Consider the following 15,166-nt stretch of genomic DNA (forward strand, 5'->3'; position numbering starts at 1 on the left):
TGTGAGCGCTTCAGAAGTACAATGCGATTATCGATAAGTAAAAGGTTATTTTAATGGCTCCCAGAGAAACACGAAAAATCTCTACAGAGTGAGCCTTAAAAAGCATAATGAACAACCTAGGTATAGCCGTAAAACACGGAATAGTATACTTTGGGAACACAGCAGAGGGCGATTTAAACTACTCTTTAAAAAAGCTTTAATCAGTAGCGTACCCAGGAATTTATTTCGGGGGGGGGGTCCAAACTAAATATGAAGGTATTTCATATTAAAATTCCTAAAATTGCCCCTAAAATTAGGCTAAATTTTAAAAAATTCGAAATTTCGAGGGGGGGTCCGGACCCCCCGGTCCCCCCCCCTGCGTACGTCCCTGGCTTTAATCTATCTCTTTCAAGGTAATTATTCCCAGACACTTTCAAGTTTTAACTAATATCGAACAACAACTTATGCTGAAATTCCAGTGTACGTATATCACTTGAGAAACATATGAGATTTAATCCTAGGTAATTCGTGATTCAATATGTATTTTTAAAAAGAATCACATTATTAATCGCATGTCAAGTTAGATGGTACATGTTAATAGTACTGCAACCTCACATTACTAAAAACAATACCTCTAAACTGTATAAAATATACTCTGTGCAGGGCCAGATTTAGCATTTTGGCGCCCCTAGGTCCAATATTTTTTTCCGCCCCCTAGTCTGGTTAAAGTTACTTTCCTAAAAACCTTTATTTAAAAATTATATCAGGCCTATATGTTAATTACTTAAACACCACTCCACGATGCAATTTATCACTGCAAGTTTTTTGAGGAATTTACTTGGTTCTGGGCTTAACAAAATACCGTTAATGTATTAACAAAAGATTGGTGAATAACTTTGGTTTTGTTCAATTTAGCCATTTGGGCAAATAAATATCAATGTTGGCAATCAATGTTGTAACGAAGTTGATGCATAATGTTGAAAAATAGTTTAACAACAATTATGTGTTCCAATGAACTTCAAAATCAGAATGCTTTATTAGCCTGATTTTTTAAAAATCAATTCAAAAAATATGTTAAGTTATGGCTATTTATTTTTATTTCTAGATATTTTTTAATGTTTCTTTCTCTCGGCCGTGCGCCCCCTGGGAGCTTGCGCCCATAGGCCCGGGCCTACCGGGCCTATTGGGAAATCCGGCCCTGACTCTGTGTTAAATTAGGCAACACATGGTCACTAAAAGCAATTATGCAATGGCAGATTGCATATTAAAATTTCCAGACATCCGAATATTAGTTACTGGGTTTGGTGCAATTGAAATGTCCCTTTCCACAGAGGTCGAAAACATTTTAAACTACAATACCTAATTTCTCAAATAAATTCTGGCTGCAGTCACCCTCTTTCCATCGCTCAGCCAACGACTGGAATCCATGAAGAATGTAATCTGGAGTCTGAGATGCGAAAAAGTTCTCAATCTCATGTTGCTTGCCTAGTCATCAGATAACTTCTTCCCTGAACAGAAGTACGTAATTGAGATGTCAGAAGGGGTGGAAAAGATATCGGGGAATAAGGTGAAGAGGGACGATTTCATACTCAACTCATAGAGCCTGTACTGTTCCTCAACTGACATGTGAACTTGCATTGTTGTGCATACGAGGACACCATGTCTGTCCACCATTACTAGATGTCTGAGGACAAGTTTGCGGTGCATTTCATGGAGCCCAGCATTGTTATGATAAAGTAATTGTTACGCCTCGAGAGGGAAAGACACCAGCAACAAAACTTTCTGCGAGACTGGAAGCTATCCTGCACGTTGATCACGATCAACTACTGTCCGGACATTTACCATTGCCCTAGCAGATCATCCAAAAATAATAACCTGATAGGGGAAACCTTCCAATTATTCAATACACTCAGAGGACTACACATCTCTAGATGGCGACCTGTGTTGGTCGGTATCTACGCATGTGGGCCCATGGGCCCAACTCTTTCACCTTACCGATAGCACGAAGCCACCAAACGAGTGTATGGCATACACTTAACGTGTCTGCTATTGCACGAATGCTCTTCCAAGCATCCATTTCCACGGTATTCTTGTGGAGTTCATCAGAATCTGCTCTTGGTCGGTAGCTGTGGGGCTCTTTTCCCATGTTGTGTCAGCAGCACGAAATTTCACAAACCAATCACATATGAAGCGCGATACTTGACCACTCCTGACTCAAAATGCATTTTTTAGATAGATATGCAGAATGTCCCAGTTTGAATTCGTAATGGAAAAACACTAACAACTGCATGTTCTCCACTAACAGTTTTACACGACCCTGTTATCTTCTGTCTGACTAGGCACTTCAGCCTGTTTTCTGTATATGCACAGAGTTTGTGACGTCGTACGTGCGACCTACGTCCATTCATTGGTTGCGTAATAAAGGATGGTTTCCTGCCAGACAAAAACAGACATTTCAATCGCACCAATCATATAAAATTTAAATACTCTAAGAACAAAATTTTAAGAATCCAGGAATGTCTGTAATACAGAAACAAAATCATTGTGGAAAGAGTTGTTCGATATACTTTCTGTTAATGCATATTACTTTATTTTTAGATGTTCTTGCATTTCCTTATTTTCTACATATTATTATTACTATTTCAGAAAAAAAGGATTTAACATAATCTTGCAAGTTTATAGATCATGGTACCTCGACGAATAAATCCTACCTTGTTAGGTTTATTTACAGATGGATATGAAAGAAGCACTTCATAAGGCACTATAGAGACTTTATCGAATCCCTGCTGACTGAAGTGTTTGGATAACCACAATGCTTGTTCTTCATCATCTCTCGTGCCAGCAATACGAGGTTTTCGAGTCAGGTTTCTGAAAATAAAAAATAAATACATAATCGAAATTATTTTCATAATTTGTATATCAAGGCTGAAATAATGATACACAAATAATTTTCTATGCACTATTGCAGCGGAAAATGACGTATTGACGTTTCTGAAGTCCGCAAATGGTTCGAATGTTTAATGGCTTACCGGGTTACTTTACAATTAAGAAACTGCTTCATACTTTTTTCCTGTGATTTCGTCATTTAATTGAAGTTTGAAAAAGAGCTGTGATAATAAATATTGTATAAGTATAATAAAATATTAAGAACCAGATCTAAATCCTTCGACATCTTCTAATTTACAAGGAAAACTACAGAACATTAATTCACCGAACTGAATTTGTAAGTGAAGTTTTATTGCTTTTAGTTGTGACTTTATTGTAAACTTCATTCGCAATAGCACCACAACTTACAACAGTGATTAAATTATTTCATTTAAGTTACATTTAAAAAAAAAAAACATTAAACAAAATGGACGATCATTATTGTGATTTCGCATGGGTCTTACTCGAGTAACAGGAGTTCAAACCCCAGTTGACGTAAGAACTATTTTTCATATTGTAGGTCTACTGTCGTCGGTCTAAACGTACAAAAGAAGCGTAAATTAACTATAATAGCAGCCAGATTAACATAGATCACAGAAACATTGGTATGTACTATAGTAAAGTAAATGGCGAGCTTGAATACCTAGATGCAGTTGTAAAATACAAATGGGGTGTGCGAAGAAATTAAGAGTTTGCTGAAAGAAAATGTACAAAAGTGTGTATTGTCGCGACCAATATCGAGGAAACCGTACTTGATAATCTACGGACTGAGAGGAAATTAACTCTCTAATCTTATTATTTTTTTTTTTTATCTTCTAAAATTGATATTAGAACTGCAATTCTAACAATACAACTTGATTTGGCCCCATTATTTTTGAAGTATTTCTGTAAATGAACAGACACATTTTTATGTCCGTCTTTACGAAGTCGACATGTACACCAAGCATGATTTCACGGAAACAAACTGCTATCACGTATCCATCTTTAAATAAGGTAGTGAGGTCTGTCAAAAAGATCATGGCTTCAGCTTTTATAATGCAAAACCCAACCTTCTCACTGACTATTTTTCACTTCCAAGAAGAATCACTGGTACATACTATTAAAAGTTTTGGGCTTATTACGTACAGGAAAATATGGCAAAGAAAAGCCCAGGTTTATCAAAGATGAAACTCATCTTCCATCATGACAATGCCCATCCATATGCAGGTGCCGTTGAAATGGTCAAAATCAATGAGTTGGAACATGGTTTGGTGCCATATCCCCATAATTATTAACCAAAATTGGCTATATCAGACTTCCACCCCTTTCTGAAACTGAGAAAGTGCTTTGGTAAATCTTCATTTCTTTCAAAGAACTTTAAAAAAAAAAAAAAAAAAAATGGAGTAGAAAATATCTTACAGGCCTGGAGGAATCTGAATTTCTATGACAACTTTAGAACATTTTTGTACCAAATGTTCGAAGGAGACTCGGTTGAAAAATAATTGGAATTTTCAAGAAGTATATTAATATTTTGTTCGTTACTCCGAGAACCTTTCATAATATTAAGTACAAGGTTAAATACGAAATCAATTTAATGTTATTCTAGCTCACAACACTCAAGATTCTAATTTACAACTCAACACTATACATTTTAGCATTATTTGTTAGATCATTAGTTTGAAATGGTCATCTCTTTTCAGTCTGGCGTTTTGCCATGCATGAATCATTTGAAATGATATGAGTTCCGGTTTGTCTAATGTCATTGTTTACTTTTATTTGGTGATTTATATTTCGAAGAGTGTGAGGCCATCATGTGTTCCAAAATACTTCAAACATGGATTCCACTACCTATTACTGTTCAAATGTGTAAGTAATATAACCATATACACACATATAACAGAAAATGTTTCATATTACTAATTATGGATGTAACACTATTATTTTTACATGCTTGTTATGGATATTATGAAAATATACAGGAAAATTATTAAAATGATCACAAACAAAGCAATGACGTCGCCTTATGCAGTTCACAAGAGCATGTGAACCATCAAATAATGTGCATAGTTTATTGTTTCTTAAGATATTTAATAATATTTAAGAGAATTATATTATCACTCCATTGTCTTTTTCTTTTCTCTCCTACAACATTAAAGTCACCAAAAGCTTTCTTTAAATTTAGACTCCGCTTGTTTTTCCCCCTGCTTATATGCATTCCATCACAACCATACCAGTTCATACCATGAGAACGGAATGGCGTACTCTGACAAGTAAACCTTACGTTTGGGTGAATCGAGTTGCCGACTGAGACACATATGAGAAAGTAGTACTAAATGTGGTCAGTATTTCAGTGAAGTTGTAGGTGCGAAGCTCCAGGGGTTTAGGAGATACAGCTACCAGAACATCACATGGAAGTACAGAATAGTCTTCATACAGTTGGAGGTAAAAGCTCTGTAAGACCTCTTGTAACGACAAAAGGTGAATAACAAATATATGGGTATATATTAGGACTAGGGGGAAGTCATATAGTAAGGGTATACCTGACGGCGGCCATTTTGAAATCCGCCATTTTGAATTAAGGTTAAGTTTTTAAAATAGGAATAGGGTCATGTGATACATGATTTAGGGCGCAAATTTAATCAGAAGAACAATGGTCACGTTAATTTTGAGTTACGCACAATTGGTAAAAAGTTACAGGGAAATTAAATATTGTTGCAGCATATGTATTAGTCCTTTACCCCACCTTGTAAATTTTGTTTTAATGATAATAATTAAATAAAAAGCAGGTGGATAAATATTAGATCTATGGTAAGAGTTGCCTTCATGGCGGCCATGTTCAAATCCGCCATTTTGAAGCAGACAAAAGTTTTAAACAAAACGCATAACAGTGATACCTTATTAATAGCAAATTTTACCATAAATCCAACGGTATACCATTTTTGCTTTATTATTAACCAGCATTTGTTATCGCATAAACAAGTTGCTAATTTAAGGGAAAATGACCAAAGAGGAATTGAGTCATAATTGAAGTTGGGTCTTTCTTCCAGAAAACTCCTCAATTAGTACAATCAATATGTAGTTCAGAAAAGAGTGCATAACTTGCACAAATGCTCTGCTCACAGTGAGCACACCTGACAAAGGCAATCGAGTTACACTTGACACATCTGTCGTTAACAATTCCGTCAAAGCAGTAGTCGTAAGGAGCGATCCATTTAATTTTGTGCTGGTTAATGATAAAGCAAAAATGGTTATACCGTTGGAGTTATGGTAAAATTTGCTATTAATAAGGTATCACTGTTATGCGTTTTGTTTAAAACTTTTGTCTGCTTCAAAATGGCGGATTTGAACATGGCCGCCATCAAGGCAACTCTTACCATAGACCTAATATTTATCCACCTGCTTTTTATTTAATTATTATCATTAAAACAAAATTTACAAGGTGGGGTAAAGGACTAATACATATGTTGCAACAATATTTAATTTCCCTGTAACTTTTTACCAATTGTGCGTAACTCAAAATTAACGTGACCATTGTTCTTCTGATTAAATTTGCGCCCTAAATCATGTATCACATGACCCTATTCCTATTTTAAAAACTTAACCTTAATTCAAAATGGCGGATTTCAAAATGGCCGCCGTCAGGTATACCCTTACTATATGACTTCCCCCTAGTCCTAATATATACCCATATATTTGTTATTCACCTTTTGTTGTTACAAGAGGTCTTACAGAGCTTTTACCTCCAACTGTATGAAGACTATTCTGTACTTCCATGTGATGTTCTGGTAGCTGTATCTCCTAAACCCCTGGAGCTTCGCACCTACAACTTCACTGAAATACTGACCACATTTAGTACTACTTTCTCATATGTGTCTCAGTCAGCAACTCGATTCACCCAAACGTAAGGTTTACTTGTGAGTATTGTATAGAAGGGAAGCGGGGTCATTGGAGAGAAGGAACTGCGATCTTCTGACGTTCAAAAGAAGATTTGAATATATGTTGACAGTTGTTGTTCACTGATTTCCAGTAATATGACGTTTTAAACCGAATCAAAGAATAAACTTTTGTAACTGAAAATGGAAGAATACAGCAATATATAACTCATTCTTTTAATCTGTTATCTGCATTACTTTTATATCTCAATTTTTTTAAATAAAAATAAACTAATAGACCAAACAAAATTACGGGTTCTCGAGGTCGTACCGACGGGGATAAGAGGTTTGAAACACTTCCGATTTTTCTCTCGGGTACGGTTTTGCTGCTAAATAAACAGAATATTTATAAGAAAACCGAATAGTTCCTGAAAATATACAGTACTTTTTAAATTGCTACAATGGTAAAAATCTTACCTATTGTATTGAGAACCCACGAGCTCTCTGGCGAGCGGATACGGAGTCGCGTCCCCCAAAAATCTTTGTAGGAGAGAAAATAAATGAAGACTGGTAGTACTTATACGGAATAAGTATAGAAATAGGAACAATAAGGGAATATTATATCTATTAAGTAGTAGCCTAGTATTATGACGACTTTCTCGTCATTTGATTTCAAATGCCAAATATTTCTTTCTCCCTTTCTTCTGTTTTCTTCTTAGAAAATATAACAGATATATTATCTATTAGTTCATCCACTTCGATATATAGTCTTCAATTTGTCCTTTACCTAGTAATAGTAGCCTAATTGTGTATCTCCTTATGTTGAACTTTTGTTCTGAGAAGGAATTGTGTTCTGACAAGGGATAGTCCCACAACTTGTCGCTCAAATCTGATTGCTACATAGCACATCTGATAGAGCATCATGAGAAACGAAAATAAGCAAAATTTAAGGTGTTATGGACCAGAAGGATAAGACCTACGGGGCTTCAACATTTGAATGTCCAAAAAATTATATTATGGAAATATATACGTTTTAAGTAAATATCTTGAAAAGCGTTAAAGCAATCAAATCAAAAGGTGCACAATATAATGAGAACAAAATGCCGTATTGAAAACCACAAATAATGTCGTCATAGATGAAGCAGTGTTACCAACTCACCATATATATTTTGTTTGAAATAGCAACATATACAAATGTGCACAGATTTAAAATGCGCTATTATCAATAAACATAACAGTGAAGAGTACTGGTACAATGTTGCACACTGTTGGAACTACGTATGCTGAAGATATACAATGGAGAAGTCTGATATGTATCAACCAAGGGTAATAAAGGAATCTGGATCTGATATTATGAATTTAATTCAAATGCAGAATAACACCGATAGTATAACATAACAAAATGTCACTAGTGTCACAAAAGATTGATGCATTTGAAAAACGAAATTGAGTGATGCCATTTTTACGTCCTGTGTCAGCACCGAAACTATATCGGACGGGACCTACACGTAAAGTGGGATCCGAACCACTATGAATGACGAAAAATGACAATGAAATGCAAGGTAAAAAACACAACAAAAAACCCCCATGTCCGAGGCGGGATTGGAACCCGGGATCCCTAATAAGCCGGAGGCATAGCCTTCTAGACCACATGGCTGTCCGGGCCGATTAAAAACGAAATGAGGTAGTAATAAAACAAGTATATTTCAAGTGTACAGTAACATAATTACATGATTTCTAGGAGAGAAAGTAAAAGAATTGCCACTTAAAACGAAAGACATACACCAAGAAAGTACTTTCCCAAATCTGGATAAGATAATTGGAAAAAAGCAGTATACAGAATTAGAAAACACACGTTTCTTTCCTTGCGTGTAGCATTTTGTTTTCGCGAGTTGTTTGCTTATTCACTGGGGCTAAGAAAGTGTAATGCAGATCCCCCACTTTTTCCTAATGCATTTCATTATTACCCCTGTTGCCACAGATATACGCATTAATGTTTTGCTTCCAAGGACAGTGTTCTCTATTAGTCCAATGTTCAAATGCGGTTCATAGGCTGAACAAAATTGGATAACTGCTAATGGACGCTACTAGCCTAAATAAATTTGTAAAACACTATGAATCACACACAGAAAAAAATGAAGCCTATGATGAAGGATCATATATCTAAAATAGAGTTGCTGACAGTAGAATAGTGAAGTAGGCTACTAATGACCTAAAATAATAAAAAAAAAATCTAATTAATAAAGCAAATAACGCTTATTACCAAGACGTAATCTTTTTCCCAAACCAATTTAATTAACTGATTACTTACTTTTCAATTAAAACAAGTATTTAAATTATTTTGATAATTTATTTCACATCATGGGGCAATTCTGAACACTCCGAGGAAATGACAAACATTCTGTCTGGCATTTCCCAATTAGACCTCATTTTATTGTTAAAGCTGAAACTAATTGTTTACTGCGTACAGGGTAGTAAGATTGCAAAGAAGTAATACTCAAATATAGGGGAATATATAGCCTTATCTGTAACACTATAGATAAGAGCCAACTTACTTTGCCCAGATTGTTGAATCAACGTTGTAAGTGAATCGACAAAAACAACAAAACGTCATCTTCCTGGCGATCCACTCAACTGACTGTCACCAAATTTATGGTACACTTTTCCATTGTACATTTTCAGTACACGTAGCTCCAATAGTGTGCAACACTATATCACTACACTTCACTGTTATATTTAGTGATAATAGTGCATTTTAAATCTGTACACATTTGTATATGGTGCTATTTCAAACAAAATATTTTTGCTGAGTTGGCAACACTGCTTCACCTATAACAATACTGTGGTTTTCGATACGGCATTTTGTTCTCATTATGTTGAGTAAGATATTTACTTTAAACGTGCATAATTCCATGGTATAGGCCTATATTTTTTTTTGGATATTCAAATGTTGAAATCCCATAGGTTCTATTCTTCTGGTTCGTAGCCCTTAAATTTTGCTCATTTTCATTTCTCATGATGCTCTATCAGATGTGCTATGTGATAATCAGATTTGAGCGACAACTTGTGGGACCTTCCCTTTTAAGTGTCGTGGTATGATGTAAATAATGCAAGTGAGGTAGATAAATACTACAATTGAATAGATTAAAGCAGCGTTTCCCAACCGGTGTGCCGTGAATGGGCCGCTGGTGTGCCGCGAGAAAATCGAAACAAATTATTAATTCTATAGGAATCAAATTGCAAGACAAAGGAAAAATGTATATTTGTATTTCACATTACTATGAACCTCTACTATGAATCTAATACTTTAAGTTACATACCGTGTTACTTTTCTGTACATTTTTAATGTTGAAAAAAGTATTTGTTACCATTGTTACGACTATTGTTGCTTCTTTATTGCTGCAGACTATTTCGTAACTTGAAATTTTAAAATATCATTCAATCATTTCGATAAAGCAAATATGCATATAAACTACCTACATTTGTGTTTTAAAACTAAAAGAGATTTGTTTGTTCGTTCGTTTAGTGATCTTTCTTCTTAGTGAAAGGTTGGATACCGTTTTCGAAAAAGAAAGCTTAGTTTTAAAAACTTGAGTCCAATATTTCATTGGAATTGTTTTCTATTTTTGAATTAGAATTAAAAGTAAGCATAATGATTTACCACAGGGGAAAACGAGTGATCGAGTTTTCTTTTCTGTGAGAAGGAGATCAGTAATCGCAGAAAAAAATACCACGGTATTTTATATTTACAAATAATAATATCTATGAGTGTGCCGCGAGAATTCAAGTTACACCCGTAGTGTGCCACAAGGTGAAAAAGGTTGGGAAACGCTGGATTAAAGTATATAATTGCTATGTCAAGATAAATAGGTTACTTAATTTACCTAATGACCTTTACGTATGAAAACTTCTAAATGTTAGCAAGTGATCTACTACTATGGCAGAAAACTATGATGAATGTCAATGGTAAGAAAGAAAAAAAAAAAACATCGAAAATTGCCGGATCACATTCTAGTGCTTACTGAAGTGGAATCCCAGTAAAAACGCATAGCCAGAAAGGAAAGTAGGAGACAACAAGGTAGATACTAGAAAGACTAAAGATGAGGAAACAGTTATAAAAACAAATTTGTTTGAAATTTCAGGGAAAAAAAAAACATGAGTTCAATGAAAGTAGATACAGGAACTAATCAGTTGTGTGAGTATTTTGAACTTCGCTACAGTATCTTGAAGGTAGGATATGTAATAAGCGTGTATCATAGAAGAAATTAAGAAAAATAAGGAAACAGAGATGAAAACATGAATGTAAAATAAAGTACAGTAAATTGAACTACGAATTAAGATATGAAGTCGACAAAGATGTAAACTTGACAAGAGTGATTAAAAAGGCAAGAGAAATTTGAATAATGCTTATGGAAGTGAATTCAATTAACACAGAAACGTACTAGGCAAGTGAGAACTACTACGGCAATATAAAGACTAAGGATGAAAATGAATCTTTAACGAGCGATATGCAGCGTCAAACAGATGGAAATGATACACTGCTATTTTGTATAACAAAGAATAAACTGTGTATTTTGGACATTCAAAAAAGAATACAAAATGGACGAGAATGGCAAAGAAATCGAGATCCTAAGGAACAAGCTGAGGATTATATAGTGAAGTGAATGAACATCATTAACATAGGAAATGGCAATTTCAATTTCGCAATTTCGGAAATGGCGAATTTTTCAATGTTGCCAAATGAAACCTGGAGAAACCTTATAACGAATAATTTCAATATCACGCAAGAAAACTGATTATGGGTTTGAAATCTACTTTGTAAAGCTTGGAGCATAATAGATATTTCCAAGTACCTTCGGACGCTAGTTGAAGCAACACCTTCTCGCCTTCAATAGTCGAAAATAACTGCTAAGGAAGTTACTAGATGGCTTCGCTGTATTATCAGCTGATTGAAGCAATGTTGCCAACTGGTTACCCAGAGATTATCGTACGTACCACTAATTATCGTTTCTCTCGTAAAATTATTGCACTCCTAGTTTCCAGCCGCAATATCGAGTATTGCTGTGTTATTCCTACTATTACAACGATATAATAATAATAATAATAATAATAATAATAATAATAATAATAATAATAATAATAATAATAATAATAATAATAATAATAATAGGGGAAACCAGGGTATTTGCGAACACTAAGGTAATGCCCAAGTTTATGCCCAAGGAAGCTTGTTAGAAAACAGACGATTTTGCTGCGCGCTAGCGGGAGTGTTTTACAAATATATTTAGGCTAGTAGCGTCCATTATCACTCACCCAATTTTGTTCAGCCCAGAGTTGGCGTGGGTCAATGAAAACTTGACCCACGACCCACCATGATCCACTCTGATCCACGAACCACCTGACCCACCACCCACCGTGACCCACCATCCATGGTGACCCAACATGACCCACCACCCACGATGATCCACTCTGACCCACCACCCACCATGAACCACTTTCATCCACTTTGACCTACTCTGACTCATCAAAATCCAACGTCATCAACTCTGAACACGATCCAGGGCCTCTTCTGAACTGACTAAAGAGTTTACACTTGTAATAAAACAAGACTGTGAAATTGTCACTAATCGGAGTTTGAATTTCTAGTCAATCGCGCAAGCACCACTGTTACAATAACGGTGGATCTGACCTTTACGATATAAAATGGTAAAGTGTTTGTCAGTGAGGAAATTGAAACAGTTCCAGGTGGGGGGAAATTAGTGTGTGCCTAAAATATACTTGTACTAAGAGAGTATTCTTGCGAGTGTTAATTTCTGAACGCATTCCAAAAACTTCTATTCGCAGGAAAATACCCCTGTACAATATGGAAAAGGTTATGGTTTCTCAGTTCACAGTATTTTCCTTTAAAAAAAAAAAAAAAAAAAAAAAAACTTGAAAAATCAGTTGTTCATAGGGTATAAAGGTGCTCGGGTACCCTATGTGAGAGCATATCCATAAAGTATGTTCATAATTGTAATTTGTGTAATCACTAAAACACCACGTTAAATTTAAGTTACAAATATGCATAATTGCAATTATTATGAATATTCATTCAAAGTAGTTTACCTAAAGTAAAGAAGAGACTTACTAAAAATTAGGTACAAAGTTGAATAACACAAATAAGCCATTAGTAATACAAGTATACATTTTCCGTAACTCGTAATTTTCCACCTTAAAACAAATCTGAAATCGGATTTATTTCCTGTTGGTAACTTTTTGGCGGTAAATCATCCGCAGTGGAATGATGTCCATCCTTCAGCCAAGAAATAACTAGCTCCTACTTTGAGCATGTCTAGCGGTGGGCCATTAACATTGATGAGCAACAAGTTACACAATGTTTGAGCACTTAGTCTATTTCTAATATCAGTCATCTGTAAATTCATAAGGGGAAATCCCCGTTCGCACTCTGTCGTGGAAATTGATAATACACCCGATTTCTGCAACTTCTCATCGACAATCTACTTGTTAGACTTAAGTATGATAACGATTTTTCTTGGTCAGGTTTGAAATACTTAGCAAGAAGCATCATCTCTCTATCACAATACAACATCTTTTCCATATCGACCATGTCAGTTGGCAATGTCGACCCATGTAGAACAGAAACTTCATCTACCACGCCTTTGATAGGGAATCTTGTGAATAAATTATCAATTAAAGCCTGATAAACTGATGATTTCTTATTTGTTCATAAATTTAATTTTTGTTATTACACATGAAGGTTTGATACCATTACCAAGTTTCCTCCCCCGTCTAGAAAGCGAAAGGGAACGAGGTTCCTGGAAAGTGTTCAGAGGTGAATGGGAATTTCCCTCCTTCTTCAACTTCAATTATCACACTGCTGTTTGCCATGTGCCAAATTACGATGAGTTTCAATTAAATTATCATAGTATAATTATTTCCTTGTTGAATAATCCATACTTTTCAGTGGAAAAAAGCATGAAATTTCAAAGTTCCAAATCAAAGTAAGTAGACCAACGTAAAGGAAAAAAAGTGTAAAATTTTCCATACAATTATGCGTACAATCCAAACATAAAATTTCCGTGTAATTAAGCTCACAGTACAAATTTTATGCCTATTTTTCTCACAACTTTATGGGTTGATTGCCCTGTGCTGTAAGCGCTCCATATAGCAGCAATTATTATAGTAGAAAGCAATGGATATATGAAGCCAAGCACTGTATTTTTTGTTTCTGATTTTTTTTCTTAAATAAGATCGATCGTTTACGATCATTTTTATAAACCAACTCACTACCAATTTTCCATATATAGAAAGTGCCCTCCCCACCACATAAAGGAGAATTTTTAAAAATGCTAGGACACATTCTGTTTATTTTCAATAAAGAGTTAATACACTGAATTTCAGCTCCGTAAATTTAATCTCTTGCGAGATACTCATTTTTTTTCGCAAAAATTCGGATACTCACTACCTCCTTAGGATATTATGCATTATAATAAAAGCAATATAACATCCCAATTTGGATTAAGGCCTAACTATATACCAAAAGTAATTTCATTTGACTTTGCACTTTGACCGTGATGATCAGGCACACATAGTTAAATTCAATTTTTTATATAATAATTTATATATTACAGAGATTCAAAAATGTATTTTTTCCAGTAGTTAGCTCTAAAAACTCACAGGTCTCGAAAGCCAAGTTGTAGTGTAAGTCCTATTGCTATTATTACTATTAAAAATATCAATATCCAAAAGTGCCTGAAGTTCTTTTTTCACTTGGTTAGATATACTCACCTCAGGTAAGTAGACAGAAACAAGTGGAAAAGAAAGGGAAATGAAGGTCTTGAAAGTAAAACGCAGACAAATTTACTAGTCTTCAGAAGATACTGTCTACAATGCAGTGAGCAGAGAGGGTCGGTAGATCATACTGAGTTGGTGGGTCGCAGTGGGTCATGGTGGGTCACAGTGGGTCATGGTGCGTGGTGGGTCACAGTGGGTCACATGCTGTTGACCCACGACCCACTGACCCACTCAGAAAACTTGACCCACTGACCCACCGACCCACTCCATCTCTGGTTCAGCCTATGAACCGCATTTGAACATTGGACTAATAAAGAACACTGTCCTAAAATTCCAAATAATGTTTTTATTTTCATTAATACTTTACTTAATGCACCGCTATTTCTGAATTTGTTTCATTTTGTTTAGCTTATTATCTACTAGCTTCCATTGGTAATAGTTTCAAAGATGATGAGATCTGGTCATGTTTTTCATGAACTTGAGTTATGTTTGTAATTATAATTCTTATTAAAGATTTAAATAGTAAATTACGGTATAATTTTAATGTATTTTAATGCATTTCGCTTCAATCGTAAAGGAACGTTTAAAGTAAACAGTATATTCGGGATTACCCCGAC

At 35.0% G+C, this 15,166-nt stretch overlaps 1 protein-coding gene across 1 annotated transcript in view; it reads right to left on the reverse strand.

Annotated features, from left to right (window-relative positions):
- Positions 1-15,166, reverse strand: part of LOC145664241 (putative N-acetylated-alpha-linked acidic dipeptidase) — a 238,322-nt gene that overhangs the window by 94,368 nt on the left and 128,788 nt on the right. Inside the window, exon 4 of the mRNA XM_081730724.1 lies at positions 2,691-2,847. Coding sequence (XP_081586850.1) covers positions 2,691-2,847 — 157 coding nt within the window. The remainder of the gene's footprint in view (positions 1-2,690; positions 2,848-15,166) is intronic.

This window comes from Thermobia domestica, chromosome 11 (genome assembly GCF_964235325.1).
Source record: "Thermobia domestica chromosome 11, izTheDome1.hap1.1, whole genome shotgun sequence".
Taxonomy (NCBI): Eukaryota; Metazoa; Arthropoda; class Insecta; order Zygentoma; family Lepismatidae; genus Thermobia; species Thermobia domestica.